The 16,083-nt window shown below is 46.5% G+C and overlaps 1 protein-coding gene across 2 annotated transcripts in view; it reads right to left on the bottom strand.

Annotated features, from left to right (window-relative positions):
- Window positions 1-3,707: 3,707 nt before the first annotated feature.
- LOC118622623 (mitochondrial intermediate peptidase) overlaps window positions 3,708-16,083 on the bottom strand; it is a 176,240-nt gene continuing 163,864 nt past the window's right edge. Inside the window, exon 19 of one of the 2 annotated variants that reach the window (XM_036250048.1) lies at window positions 3,708-3,958. In XM_036250048.1, coding sequence (XP_036105941.1) covers window positions 3,861-3,958 — 98 coding nt within the window. In that variant the 3' untranslated portion in view covers window positions 3,708-3,860. The remainder of the gene's footprint in view (window positions 3,959-16,083) is intronic. The other variant, XM_036250047.1, reaches the window with a different exon arrangement.

The raw sequence follows: 16,083 nt of genomic DNA, 5'->3' as shown, positions 1-16,083 counted from the left end.
AGAGGCAGTATTCTTAGACGCTCCTTAGAGATTTTCTTTGCTTTTGATGCTTGGTCTAAATTACTTCTTCTTTTAGCAATATTCAAAGAAGGGTACAATACATTTGATAAGAAGTTAATATCCAAAATTTATAAAACTCAACACCAAAAATACCAAATAATCCAATTTAAAAAATGGGCAAAGGACCTGAATGGATATTTCTCCAAAGAGGGCATAGAGATGGCCAAGAGACATACAAGAAAACACTCAATGTCACTAATCAGAGATATGCAAATTACACAATGGAATACTACTCAGCCATAAAAAGAAGAAAATCTCATCCATTGAGACAGCATGGATGGACCTGGAGAGCATTATGCTAAGTGAAATAAGCCAGTCAGAGAGAGACAAGTACCATATGATTTCATTCATATGTGGAGTCTAATAAACAAAATGAGCTACAAAGTAAAACAGAGACAGACTCATAGATAGAGACAGCCGTCATGGGGCAGGTTGGGTAGGGAGGTAGAAGGATTGAGCAACAAAAAGAATGGACAACTGTGTGTGCTGACTGCCTGGAAGGGGTGGGGGGGGGGGACTGCAGGAGGGTAAAGAGGAGACAAATAAGGATGGAAGGAGACTGGACTTGGGGTGAACACACAGTACAGTGTACAGACGATGTGTTGTGGAATTGTGCACCTGAAACCCGTGTAATTTTGTTACCATTGTCACTCCAATAAATTTAATAAAAAGGAAAAATACAAAGAAGGGTACAAACCTGAGATGTTTCTGGAGCCCTCGTGTTACCTGAGAATGCCATTCTGCACCTCAGTCTTTACCTGTCAAAACTTTTGTGTCATTTCTCATTGTCCTTTGGCATTTAATGGCAATATCAGTTTCCTCTGTACCATTACGATGATTCTGGGGTTGCCATCATCTGTGTTCCTTTGGAAGCCTGTTATTTCTAGCTCAAGGCTCGTAGCAGTTGCTTCCTGTGTTCTGAAAAATGTCACCAATATGTGCTCCAAGAAGAGGGTGGGTTCTATAACCAAATATGTTTGGGAAACATTGGGTCATATATGCAATGCTGTGTACATTTTGTGATTGTAGAATGCACAGTGAACATTCAATACTTATTTGGCATTTTTCAAATGTATTTAACAACAGAACCCTTTTGAGTTCATGGAAAACTGAGTAACATCCTATTCTGCAAAGCCCAGTTTTGGGGTATGCTGGCCCATAGTTTTAGATACATTTACATTTTCACCTCAAAAGAAAGGGCAGATAGTGTCTAGGTGAGAGTCTCTTTTCATCATTTTGTTTGGTTTTCATTGCAGGATTCTTTTTTTTTTTTTCTTTTAAAAAAATTGTGGTAAAATATACGTAAGAAAAGCTACCGATTTCACCATTTTTTAAATGACAGTTCAATGGCATTAAGTACAGCCACATTACTGGGCAACCATCAAGGATTTCCTTTGAAATTACACACTCATTTTTCCTTCTCACCTGAAAAATGTTTTCTTAAATTCACCGAATAGCATGCACTCACCAGAGCGCGTACAGAGAGCACACACTCACTGTTTTAGCACGGAGAGCAGAGAGCAGAGGGCATAAGAACTCTTGTTCTTTTCTTTTTTTTTTTTTTTTATTTATCCTTACCCGAGGACATTTTTTTCCATTTTTTGCACAGATAGAGTGGGAGGGAGAGAGACGAAGAGAGAGAGAGAGAGAGAAACATCGACGTGAAGGGACACATCGAGTGGCTGCCACCCGCACGACCAACCAGGGCCGGGGACAAACTGCAACGGAGGCACATGCCCTTAGCGGGAACCGAACCCGGGTCTCTCCGGACCGCAGGTCGACGCTCTAACCGCTGAGCCAAACCGGCCAGGGCAGAACTCTTGTTCTGTGACTGCTTTTGTTCCGAGCGTCCTGCGGCCTCTGGAATTGTGTGTCCGGTGGGGCAGCTCCCTCTCCGATTCCCGGCTACCAGCCTCAGAATCCCTTCGGCCTGTGTTCTGAGATGTTTCTCAGGTTTGTCCTCAACAGCTTTGCTCTTTTCTGCTTTGATAACATTTTAAATCATTGCGTATATTTCAGTCTCTTTGTATTCCGTTCATTCTTATCCTACCAATCTTTCTAGCTTATCCTATTATCTTTTTATTTCTGCTTGCTCTTTATGGCTTTCAGCATTATAAATACTAGGTTTTCTCAACCCTGGAATAATAGAGGCTTTCTGCAATGTGTTTTACTTCCTTTGCAGAGTATTTCCCAAGTTCTCCTCCAGGTGATCTTTCCTTTTCCTTTTCCTGAAGAATGTTTGCACCTGGGCTCCCTAGTGATTCTTCTGCTTATTCACCCTCTGCTGGGAAGGGACTGTCACTGTTGGTACACAGGGGAGCTGGTCAAAGCACCTTTTCATGTTTACCTGTCACGGCCCGGCAGGTTCATATCAGTCTCTCCAAGTCCACTTCTCAGAAGGAGTTAGCGTTGGTGTGGGACAAGTTTGTTAGGTATGATCTTACCTTAGCTCAGACAGGAATAAGTGGGGTGGGGTACACGAACAGCTGGGCACTGGCCTCGGGCTCCTGATGCCAGCATGACCCAAGCCTGCCCCCCTCCCCCACTCGGCTTTGGGCACAGAGGAGGCACCACGGCCAGGCCGGCCCTACTTCCTGCCCAAGGCCTCTGCGTGTTGCGGTTCCAAGTGTTCAGACTGAGAAATTCAGTGGGGAGGAGCTGGGAGAGGAACCAAGGGCAGCGGGCCACTGCGAGAGCATGTGTGGGTGGCACGCCAGCGCTCTGCTTGCTGGCTGGAGCACTCCGGATTTCTCAGGGTGAGCGGGGGTGGGGGCACGCCGGGCCAGTCCCGTGCACCCGGCTGTACCCAGCATGGGCGGGTCACTGGCATTTCGTCTGGTCTCATCTATTTCTGAGCTTGTAGACATTCCTCCAGATTCTGTGAATTAGTTGGACATATGTCCTGGTTTTGGGGACTTTTAATCTTGCCTTTTTGCATCATCTTTGGTCATTCAGTGAAAAGCAGGAAGAGGCTTCTCTAGCAGATGCCATTTTAAAGTCTATAATTAAATTCTTGACTTTGATGGTGGGAAAATCCCATTAAATCATTTCTTTCCTATTATTAACACAGAGGATACAGTCTGCAATAATGTAAGGCAGATGGTTTCAGGATAAAGACAGACATGGTTTAAATCCAGTTTCCTTATTTAACCAGTTGCTGGATCTTGGTACGTCACTCATAAATTGGACCTGCAGTTATTTTTGTACATTCATAATCCAGCCAGAGATGTATGAGTTCAAGTCTTGTCTGTTCTGAGTCCATCTGTATCTGCCTGAACACTCAGAAGAAAACCAATGCAGTCGATTACAAGTACTTTGGAAACCATACTTGGTTTCTTGGCTGTTAAAAGGGACAAATGCATTTTCAAAGTCTAGCACAGTGGGCTGAAGAAGTGTTGCTCATTCAGAAGAACTTGTGTGCGATCTTCTGAAGACTGCCACAAACTAAAGTTATTTTGCTTTTAATGAAGTCTCTAATTTAATCAATTAAAGACCAATGAAAATGATTTAAAAAGTTCAACAGAAAAGTGGCTGGTCTAAGGAAATGCCCAGACCTTTAAATTTAACAACTCTATGTGCTAGTTTTCACTAGCTCACTGAGTGGATCCTATGTGTTCAAACATCTGCCAAACAGACTATAAGCCAGCTTAATTAAAACAAACTATTTATTCCACGTTCCATCTGTTTAAGATTTCCCAGAAGTTATTACAGAACTGAAGTCAGAAACGAGTGCAAACAGCTACAGCATTTACAACACAGTATCTACATGACCTTGACCTAGAAGATTCAAGGGGTTGCCGTCATTCAGAGTCCATGAGGAAAGTTTCGAAGTCCAGATCCAAGTCGGAGACGAGGGCACTTACAAGGTCATCGATCGAAGGACACTTCTGAAGCATACCTGTGAACACAGGAACATCAGCTGGTACGTTACCCCGGACAACAAGGCTGCTCCAGTCTGCACACAGGGGAGCGTCTGCTTTCTGAAATGAGAGCTTGTAACCTGGGGATATTACATAAAGTCACGGGCAGTGTATAGGCCCTGAAGATATTTATGATTTTAATGCCTTTTTTCCTGTCTATTCAAAACAGCACAGAGATTTAGGCCCCAATATGTTTATAAGGGTTTTTATTTTGCAGATAATACTATATACTTGGAGTAATGTTAGAAGACTGATATTCTCAGTTATCTTGACTGGGCTGATTTAGAATTTGATATGTTTAATTATTTACCAAGTTTTATTTTTAAGTTCTATACACTTTAAAAGAAAACAAGTGTTAGTTTTTTAGGTAGAAATCTTACAGGGTCAAGTTATTGGCTTTCCTACAATTTTCCTCTCCTGGAGAACTTCTAGTTTTGCAACTTATGAACTGTGTAATGCAGGAGTCACTCAACAGCGCCAGTACTCAGATTTCCTCACCTAATACACACGGTTACTAGAAGATCAAACCTGATGTAGCAGGAAGCAGCGATGCACTGTGACTAGCATATATTAACAATTTAATAAAAAGCTACATTTATCTCCATTCTTCACTCCAAAGAGAAAGATTCAAGCAATCAATCTTGCTGCCTCAACCTCTATTTTTGGTAGAAAATGCTAACTGAAGGGTCGAACAGAGGGCTTTATACACCGGCATTTGATCTGGGGGACAGATTCCATAAAACGAATACCAAAACTGAGATATGAAAAGACTGCCATGATCCTCTATTATCCTTTACAATTTTAATGTAATTCAGTGAACATATCTTGAGTATTGGGTATGTGTTAAGAATCAAGCCAGGTCACGACAGTCAAAGATGAGTAGGGCTAGACGGACACAGTCACAAGTCAACCCGTGGAACCGGCTATCTAGATGGGGGAAATCTAATCTTGACCCTTATCACATGCCATACATAAAAATTAGTCTGAGATGGGTACAGACCTAACTGTAAAAGCTAAAATTATGAAGTGTCTAAAAGGAAATATAGACTATCTTTGTGACTTTTAGGTAGGCAACAATTTCTTAGGACACAAATAACCACAAAAAATTTGATATATTTTATCAGAGTTAAAAGCTTCCACTCTTTAAAGATACCTCATATAAAATTGTTATTCAGAATATAAAAAGAAGTCCTTAAACTCATAAATTTTTTCATATTAAAAATGGACAAAAAAGATATTTTGCAAGAGAAGACATCCAAATAAACATACAGAACTAACAGGCTCTGTGAAGATAGAACATCACTGTCATCTGGGAAAAGGAAACTAAAACCATAACAAGACACCACAAAACACCCACCAGAATAGCTAGAATGACGGACAACACCGAATGTAGCAAGGCCGTGGGCCAAGCGGTCACACATCTGTGCTGAAAGGGTGAAAGGCACTGCTTTGAACAAAGGTCTAGCTAGCAGTTTGCAAAACTGAGCACAAACTTACCCTGTAAACCAGCAATTTCCTCCTAGACATTTACCCAAAGGAAATGAAAGCACGCCAACAAGGAACAGACTTTACCTCCCAGGCTGGGACTGCACAAGCTCCATCAACAGGCTAGGTATAAATGGAATACCACTCCGCGATGACAAGGAACCGCCCTGTGATGCAGGCAAGCACATGGATGGACCCCAAGAACGCTGCACTGAATGCAAGAAGCCTTACACAAGGGAGCGCATTCTGACTGACCTCATATACATGGGGTTCGAAAGTGGGCCCAGCGAGCTGTGGTGGGAACAACCAGGGCAGTGGTACCTTTGAGAGCAGGGGCAGCAGTCAGCTGAAAGGGACTCCCTGGTGTGATGGTGATGCTCTGTATCTGGACAGTGATTTGCGTTATAAAGGTAGATACATGTGTCAAAACTCATCAAATGAGAGTTGTATGTTTCACTGTATATAAATTTTCCCTAAAAAAGTAAACAAATATTGAACTCTAGTTAAAGCTATGACACAAAAGTGTCTACAGGTGAAATGTACTGAGTCTGCAACTTGCTTTCATATTTATGACCTATATGATATCTATGCTAGATTGGTGGGTGGGCGAAAGAATGGGCAGCTGGACATGTGGTAAAGCAGAGACAGCATGATGTTAACTACAGAATCAAAATGGCAAGTATATATGAGTGTTTACTATTCATTCAACTTTGTCGAATATTTAAAAAATTTCATCATAAAACGTCTGGACGAAAGTGGACTGAGGATATGAAGAGCATACAAAGTGCAGTCGGTGGAGAACGGAGGAAGAGGACTCCGGGCGGAGGCGCCAGAGGCTGTGGGGGTTGGGATCTGCGGAGAACCATGAAGAGGGGGCGAGTCAGGCTCCATCGGGTCGGTGGAGGGATGGACGCAGGAAAGGCCAAGTGGCAAGTGCAGCCTGTGTGTGGGGTGAGTGGTCTCGTGAGGTTCGCCAACGGTAGAGACTCTGAGAGGCAACGAGAAGCCGAGGCTGGGCCCCAGAGCACCCAGGAATGGAGGGGTACAGTCCGGAGCAAGAGGAGAAGCACAGCCCGTGTGTGGGTGCTGGGCAGTGTGTGGGTGCCCAGGTGCAGCCTGTGAGAACACAGGGTTCGCCCGCCTGGCCACACGACGTGGGCATTCCCACCAGTGAGTGGCCATGTGGGAAACAGCCCAAGGACGGCTGCGTATGGTGGGCATGGAGACAGCAGCTCCAGACACACCTGTAAGCCAACTAGACCTGGAGTGGTCAGGCACAGTGTCATAACCCTTCAACCCCAGGTGAACCGGTCACCCCTCGCCCCTTGGCGCCTGACTTGGCGGGTCAGCTATCGCGACTGCGTGAGGAAGACTCCCGCCGGGGGACGCTTACCGCGGGGTCCGGGACTCACTGACCGGGCGACCCGGCCCACTGTGTCCATCCTCATTCACGTTCCCCCTCTTCTGTCCAGCTCAGGGAGTGTCAGAAATAAGGGGCAGCTACTGGAAGAACGTTCCATTGCTACGTCTGTATTTGCAAGACTAAAGTTCAAAACAGTTTTCTTTTTACAGTAGCACAGTCTGCGGACGAAAGGCCTGTCCTCTGGTGCAGCGGTGCTAGCGGCAGAACTGTTGAGTCTCTGCTGATGACGGAGCCGCCCAGTTCCCACTGTCTTCCAGGCGGAGGCCACTGCCCAGCGGGGCGTCTCGCGAATACAGCAGGTCTCAGGTCTCCTGAGGTCGATTCCGGAGCAGAGCAATCGAGCTGCTTGCTCCACGAGTGCCACCAACACAAGCCCTTCTTGCAGGTTTCTTAGCAGAGAAGGGTTGTAGGGAATACGGGCTTTCAAGCAAATGAGTGAACCGATTATGCCACTTGATTCCTTTCAGTATGTGAAACATTCTATAATTAAATGACTGGTTATGATTAAATGACTAGAACTGTCAGAAGTTCAAACCCTTTCATTCACAGCAAACTTAGTCAGTTAAGCCTGGCCCTCCTGGCCCTTTGCAGTGGTTCATTTCCACTCCACAGGCTGCCAACATAAATATGACCTTGCTCTGTCCTCCTCGGAGACAGACCTAGCCAGCACACACCCTTCTCCCGTTTCTCAACTCCAGTCGTTCCTGCATCTCAGAGAATGGAACTGTGGCAACAACAAAAGAAAGACATATACACTCGTGGTATTTTTAAATAAGATTTGGTCCGAGCCAGATGGTTTGGTAATTTTACATGTTAGTCCCTGCTGAAGATGGAGGTTCAGAGAGGAGATCGGAACCCAGGTGCAGGGCGGCTGCTGGGGCGAGAATCCGCTTGGATACTGTATAGTCTCCTCGCCTTAATTAGATTTAAGTGTTTGGCAAGTGTCAACATGCACTAACCTCTACACAGAATTAAAAGAAAAACTGAATGTTTTCAGGTAGGTCAATAAATAAGAAAAATTGAAGTTAGCTTGTATATATGTGTATAGTCAAAAAAACCCCAAAACTCTGATTTTTAAAAACTGACAAAAATGTCCCTTTTGTCGTCAAGTCTTAATCTTAAAGAGTGATGACTAGACTTGCTGTTTCTTAGCAGCCTCTGGGAAAAAGGTTGGAGCTGCTAAGTGCACAAGTGGGTGGAGTTTACAAACATGTTCCACTGTGGAAATCACCGAAATCAGGGGTACACGGACTGCTTTTGCCCGAAGGACCAACACACAAGTGCACAGCACGGCGCAGAAGAGAAGAGCGTCGGCAGCACCGGAGGCCAGGCCGCCGCCTACCTGTCCTCAGAGGGGCAGAGCGCGGATAATGAGTAGCTGGAGGACGATGATTTAACTCATGTTTCTCCTCATTTTACCTGAGAGGCAAATGGGCTAATAAAAGTTGGTACAAGCCAAAACATTTTCAGCTCTTCTGCTCTGCTCAGACTAGCGTGTTTCATAACCTTGAAGTACTAGGCAATTATTCTGGGCCTGATGAAAATAAATTATGATATCAAAGGATTCCAAGACTGACCTTTGAAGCGGTGAGGGCTTCCAAACTGCACTGGGGCTGCTCTGTCGTACTGTTGACACAGAGCTGGGACTCCAGTGAGGATGAAGATAACCGGCGGGGGCGACCCCGCAGCCCCTTTAGGGAGTGTCCGGGGAAAGGCTGCCGTGAGCACTCGCGCCAGTGGTGGCGGCCGTCTGTGGGCCACGGACCGAGTGACCAGCGAGTGCTAAGAGTGTGCGCTCATCTGATCCTGCAAACACACCTGTGAGGAAGAGCAGCCGCACAGCTACAAGTTTCTTTGTTGTACCCTGGCAGTCTGGGTCCAGAGCCTGTGTCCTTGAAGTATGGTGACATACTGGAATTTTGTAAAATAATGCACACATCATATTGGAATTTTGTAAAATAGTGCACATTCTTAAAAGGCCCATATTTAAACATTATCATCCTGGTTATTACAAAAACCAAATGTGTGGAGAAATTCTGGAAAAACAACCACCACCACCCAAAATGTCTAATAGCTTCCTGATGCCACCTATGGTATGTGGGCCCAGCTCGTTAATGGTCCCTCACTGCCTTGAAGGCAGAGCCACAGTGCCACGGCCTGTGGGCATGTGGTCTCCGTACCGTGGAGCACACTCCAGAGCAGCCCCCGTGACTCCCCAGCGGGAGGCGGGAGCAGACGCCTGGGCGCAGCCTCCGCCGGGAAGGCCGGAGCTGGCACATGCCTTTGCCCAGCCGTGACTGGGACAGGCGTCGGTCATGAAAGCCTCTTCCTCCCATGGCACAGGACTCAGCCACGCTTGGTTGATGCGGAGATTCTTCTCTGGGCATAATGCTGGGAGAATAAAGGAATAAAGTGCCTACGAGTTTTGCACTTAAGGATGTTTCTGGGCGGCTTCCAAGTCTCTGTGGTAACCCTTTGCAAACAGAAGCCCTTACATGCTTCAGGGACTTCTAACCATGCATATTTCTATGCTTTCACCAAGAAAAAATTCCCTCAGCCCCAGGATAACTTCAATGCATGTATAAAGCTGCAGTTCACGCCCTGTTATTTTGTAATGTGTAATATAGAATCTAATGAGACCATCATTTAAATATCAACATACTTGGCATGAACTCTTTAACCTCTTGAGTACCTGTTTAGATGTACCATTAATACAATTGTTTGAAAACCTGATTGGTTGGCAGTCTGATTATGTCTCTAAGCCAACCTGGCAAAGAATCTCTTTCTGGCTCCCTTTACTAAGCACCTGGGGTGAAATGGTCTCTATATCATTTAAATTTGAAAATATGGGAGATTATTGGAGCAATTAAAAACATTAAAATTATTTTAAGTCTTGGAAGAGAAATGGAATAGTTACATCTCCTATTGCTTAACACCAACAAAGGGTACCCAACCAAACAAAACCGTAGTAAGTCTGATCACATTTAGTGAAAGTGAAGAAGCGTGAATTGAAGTAACTATAAATAGAATCTTTGTAAGGTTTCTATGATCAGTTATTTATTCACTCGCTCACTCTGTGTGCACCTGAGTACCTAATGTGAATGCAAGGCAGGCAAAAAGATCACAGTCATTTATTCGGAAGATAGTCTTATTTATTACTAAGAATCTTTCTTCTAGAAACATATGCTCTCATGATTCTAAACGTGTAACTTCTAGTCCAACAACCTGGGGTCACCTGGGAACCTGCTAGAACTACACTTCTTGGTCCCCACCCCAGACCTACTGAATCAGGACTAGGGGTGGGGCCCCCAGCGAGGCGATGAGCCAGCCCTCACGCGTCTGATGGTCCTGAGAACACCGATTTACATGGGAAATGAGGCAGTTTCTCTCAACTGAAAACAAACTAAAAAACTATGTCTCAAATGAAACAAAACAACCTTATGAAAACAAAAGTAGGATTGTTTGGGGCACTGTGCAGGGTCCCACCACCAACCCCCCGAGGTGACAGGGGGAAAGCACCTGAAGGAGCGTGGGGGGGGGTCAGGGAGCGGCCACTAGCTAAGTGGCCAGGCGCACGGCGGCTGCGCACCTGCCTGAGAAGCCTCCACACGGGGGGCAGGATGGGAACTGAGCAGCTTCTGTCTACGAAAGGAGCCGTCTGTGTGGTTACTGGACCCCTGGGAAGGGGCGCTCTGTGTTTAATTACTGACTCTTGTGAGGAAAGCTCAGAAATTAGACCTGAGAAACTTCTTTAATGCAGCAATTCTGGCTGTACTGAGCTTGAGGCCTGTGATCACATCTCTGTCAACCAGGAGGCCAGGACATCAGCGGCACTGGTGGTCTGTGGGAATGTCATCAGTTCTGAGAAAATGGGGTCTTCCTAGGGTGACTCCTATGGACAGAGGGATGGGCGGGCGGTGGTACTGACCCCGCAGGACTGGCGCCCTCCCCTTCGGACGTTCTGAAACGGATGCCCTGCCTGGCAGCCACGTTCTGCACAAGGCCACAGTCAGCAGGACCACGCCCGGGCCTCGCTCCCCCTGGACGGAGTGTCTGTGCCTCCTGAAGGCACAGTGTGCTGAGGACCCGCGTGCCCAGCACTGTGAACCGGAGAGCAGGAGTCCGAGTGAGATGTCATGGAGACAGTGAGCCCACAGACCGGCATATTCGGACCCGGCTGGAAACGTGGAGACAGACGGAGAGGAAGACTTGGTGCAAGCCACTTGTTTTTCCACAGCACCATTTCCCTCTGGTCAGAGGACTGCTTTCCCTTTAGATCAGAGGTTCTCGAGCAGGGGACGTCCGGCAGTGTCTGGGGGTATTTTTGGCTGCTGCACCGGGGGAGTGTTCCTGGTGTGTAGTGAGTAGAGGCCAGGGAAGCTGCTGACCCTCGGCCGTGCGGCGCAGACACCTGATGTGCCCGTGAGTGGGGCCTGCTGGGTGCCCCAGCCTCGCTGCCCTCCCCAGCTGTGCCAGCACGTGCTCCTCCTGCCATCTGCGCCGGGAGCAGGACGGCAGGTCTGAGGGTGACTGGGACTCATCCGCCCTGGCGCCAGCACCCTCGGGAACCATCTGCTCCCTCTACCAAGAAGTGGGCCCTGGTTTGACTGCCCCTCGACGCTGGCCTCCTCCGTGTTGTTCCCGAGTGCCTTTCTGCTTTGGTCAGCCAGAGTCGTTCTGTTTCCTCAAGAAGATTCCTAGTTGGAAAAAGATCAGTTCACAAGTCATCACAAGGGATTTAGTGCTGCCTGGGGGACACTGATACTTCGGTTTGATTAAGGTCCAACGTTCCAGGCCCAGGACTTGAACCAGAAGCAGGCATGTGTTTCATTTAAATGACTGTGTCTTTCTTCATAAAGTCCAGGTGATGTAGACACAAGCGTTCATGTCAGTTTTCCTCTTTCCAAGTTCGCTGAGAATCAGAGAGTGATCCTGGCCGAAGAGGGGAAAGAGAATCTCATAGCCTCCGGGCCTGGCCAGGTTGGTGGGAGGTGTGGTGAGGTCCGGCAAGAAGCAGGGCGGGATCGTCTCAGCTGTTCGTGGGTCCTTCTGACACTCGTTCTTTGCTGTGTTTTCAAAGGTGCAGTGGCAGTTCGTGGACTGGGGTGTATCCAAGCCTGCGTGCGCCGCAGCGGGGCCCGGGGGGCATGGTCCTGCTGCCTACCACGGCTGGCCAGGCCCTCAGAGCCCGGGACGGCCAGGAATCAGTAAGTCATCAGTTCTCTTAAGATGAAAGCAAAAAGCCAGCCATGCCTTACACTTCAGACACACTGGTGTTTGGTTTACATTAAGGTGTGTCAAGTTTCAGGCAGCACTTGCTTAGGGGACAGTCTGGTGGACTCGGGAGAGCCTTAGGCTCCAAAGAGGAAATGTCCTGGGAGAACCCCTATCAGGGACTTTGAAAAGCATCACAGCGAAGACCGCGGCTGGGTCAGCAGCTCGGGATACTGTGCAGTTTAGAATTTTAGGCTGCAAGGGCTGGGTGAGCAGACCCTGAGCTAACCTCAGGCATCTCAGACCAGCCTTAACTTCCTAGGCCTCATTTCTGCTTGGAGCAACCAGAGCAAAGGTGACATGTGAGAGTGGCAGTGTTTGAAGCTCACGAAATTGGCAGAGTGTCATCCACTTTGCTAGATTATTACAGGGATTAAATAAAATAGTGCATTGAACACAGAGAAAATGCCCCATCACTGGTGACAGTAACAATCAGATCCAGAGGATTAGTGATACCTCGGTTCTCGAACGCCTCGGTTTTCGACCAAATCGGTATTCGACCAGGAGATTCGAGAAACTTTTGTCTCGGAATCCGAACAAATATTTGGAACTCGAACTTCCGAGATGAGCCGAGTTGAGCCGAATGGCGTTCATTCGGCCCAGCGCGCCTTGCTTGCGTCATCAGTGTGAGTGCAGAGAGAGAGTCACGCTTTGTGGAGTCACGCTTTCCTATTGGGTTTCATTGCTTCGGTTCTCGAACAATTCGGTTCTCGACCGTCCTCCTGGAACGAATTATGTTTGAGAACCGAGGTATCACTGTACTTCCCAATTCAAGAGTTGAAGGAAGAGGTTGCCCCCCACCCCCCACAAGTTGAATTCCAAAACAATGGTCTATGATTTTAGGTATTTAGGATATTATCATCAAACTTATAATCACAAATATCCAGCTAATACATTATTGTTTGTTTTACTTTTTTCCTATTTTTTGCCATCTGATTTTTATAGAATAACCATTTATCTACCAAAAGAAGAAAATAAAAAAATAATTACAATGGTCAATCCATTTTCTACCTGTTAGCAGCTGTGATGAAAGGTTATCAAGAAGAGGTCACTGGGATGATGTGAAGTTCTGCAAATGGATAGTGGTAATGGTTGCACGAGATTGTGAGTATACAAAAATTGTAAATGCCATTGAAGTGTACACTTAAAAATGGTAAAAAACGGTAAATTTTGTTATATATACTTTACCACAATTTTTTAAGAGACCAAAGTAATAAGATAGAGCCTTTGATTTACCCAGATGTTCATCTCTCTGCCACCCCAAGCAGATTGTCTACAGATGTGGAAATGCATGAAAGGGGCATCTGTGTATTCCTGACACTATCAGTTCTAACACCCACCGAACAGTTAATGGCTATCTTTATGGCTGAAATAGTCACACGTGCCAAGCGCAGCTCAGACCGGCCTTGCAGGCTGAGAAGTCTAAAGCGAGTTTTACGAGATCAGAACGCTTATTCCAGCTCTGTCTCTCCCAAGCCTAGGGCAGCTGTATGGCTCACCTCTGCTTTGAAGTTCTCTGCTACAAGGCTGTGGTTACCCACACCTTTTTCTAGAGGTAGACTCCCACTATCTACAATCAGTTTCTGAGAAAATGAGGATATCAGCCAGAAAGTGAAATTCCTTTCCTCCTTTGAACTGAGAAAACTCGACCGGCCCCTCGGCTGGATTAATATCTGTTGCTGTTCAGACAGGAGGCTCTCTACCTGGGGCTCCCGACTGGGCTGAGCAGAGCATCTGTCCTTCCTGCTAGTCCAGGCGGATCCCCAAGTGGAGGCCCACATTCATGCTCTGTTTATAAATTAGTTTATTTCAATTTCATCGTCAGATTGAATAATTCCATTTACAATTACATTTCTGGGTTACAAAACATTGTGCCCTTTGAAGTTCAATGTCTTCCTTAAACAAACACACCCACACATTAAACATGTTCCCGCCCTCTTAAAAATTCAGGGCATTTCCACGGGGAGGCCTGCGCCTGGGCAACGCAGCGTCTCCATTCCCTTCTCCAGGCAGCCGGCAGCTCTTTTAAGGCCGCGTTAGCACGAGCCACACAGGCCAAAGACGAGAGGTTCTTTTTACTCGGCTATTATTGGGGGTGGCCATTTACCTCCATTATGGGGACTATGCTGTAATCCTAGAGCCACCAGATTCCAAGTCTGATGCCATGGCATGCTTTCCTCATTTATCCTTGTTACCCTGTGCAAGAAAAGGTTTCTGCCAATTAGTGTGTAGTCAAGTAAAAAAGCTGGCTCTGTGTTCACACGTTTTCATTCAAAAAGTTGTATTTTGCTATATAACCACGTTCACGTATGTACGGCAATGGATGCCTGGTCAGTTCCAGTTAGCACATGCCAGCTTTCAGGCCTATCCCCGTGACATCTTGCTCTGTGAACTCAAAACTATCTTCTTGGGACATCAGTGTATTCATGACAAGGCAACTCAGTTACCAGAAACTATGCAAGAGCAGCGGGGAAGTGCAGTGAAAGATGCACACAACTCTCCAAAGCAAGAGGTGCCTGGTGAACCCCGAGAGTGGAGGTCACCCCGCCCACAGCGGACAAGCGGGGGTGCCTGAATCTGAACCCTCGTTCTACCACTTGCTGCTGCGTGACGTGGGGTGTGCGTTAGTGAATACACCCCGTGGACCGATGCCACTGCAGCGTGCTCAGCACAGTATCTGGCCCCTCAAAAGCACCCTCTAGCCCTGGCCGGTGTGGCTCAGCGGTTAGAGCGTCGGCCTGTGGTCCAGAGAGACCCGGGAGCTAAGGGCATGTACCTCGGTTGCGATTCATCCTCGGCCCTGGCTGGGTCGTGCGGGAGGCAGCCACTTGACGTGTCCCTTTCACGTCGATGTTTCTCTCCCTCCCTCCCACTCTATCCGAACAAAAAAATGGAAAAATGACCTCTGGTGAGGATAAAAAGAAAGCACCCTGGAAGGGTTCTAGCAGTAGTTACTGTCATCACTCATGACTGCTATTATTGCCGCTCCTGTTCTCCTGCCCATTCAACTGTGCAAATAAAGGTCGTGGAAATCAGTCTCACTGGTTAACGTCCAACAAAGTGCTCCTCCTTGGAGGAAGACCAGTACGCAGGCTGCTGCAGCTCCAGTACAGTTCTGCCCCTGACGTGAGGAAGGGTGTGCACGAGAAAAAGGCAACGATGAACGTAGCGCTGACATCTCAATTGTTTTGAGCGTGTGATTTAAGACTTTATGAATTTTTAAAAAAACCTGTTTTGTTTAAATAGCTTTCAGGAAAAATGTAAATGGAGTTTCGCTGTCTTCCTGATACTACAGCTTACTCAAACTAAACACGTTTAGTACTGTAAGAAAAGAGATAAAAAAACTATATGTGTTACTTGACATACCATAATTATGTGATGGAGCAGAAAAAGAACTTGATAATGTTATCAAATATTTGATCTATGCAAACTCTGATTTGAAGCAGGAATTACTCTATTAAAAAACTTTAATGTAAAAATAAACTTAGGTAAAAAAGAAAATTAGGTTTCGGTATGAGCTAAATCTAGTTTAATTATTAGCAAAATTACATAATAGTCAAAAGGAAAAAGTTTCTTTTAGAGATAGTTGAAAAGACTCAAACACTGGAAGGTATCTGGTAAATGATCTTTCAGGAGCGGATCCGGTCAAACCAGGAGAAACGCTCCTGTCTCTATGATCTCTGGCAGCATTTCAAACAACAGTTAGTAAGCATGTCTTCAACTAAATCAGCTCTAGGTCTCTATGACTACCGGAATTACTTTACTTTTTATCAGTACAGTTTTCAACTGTGACTTCATGAGTGTGCCCTCAGCATGGTCCCGCCAGAGGCCCTTCAGCTCATTCCTCCCCGAAGCTGCGTGCCTCAGGGTGTCACGCTGAGACGGAGACCAGAGCTTTGGGGGCAGGTCAGATGCTAACTG

The sequence above is a fragment of the Molossus molossus genome, unplaced genomic scaffold (assembly GCF_014108415.1).
Source record: "Molossus molossus isolate mMolMol1 unplaced genomic scaffold, mMolMol1.p scaffold_m16_p_9, whole genome shotgun sequence".
Classification (NCBI taxonomy): Eukaryota; Metazoa; Chordata; class Mammalia; order Chiroptera; family Molossidae; genus Molossus; species Molossus molossus.
Note: the sequence above shows the minus strand (reverse complement) of the source record. Positions and strands in the feature narration are given on the sequence as shown.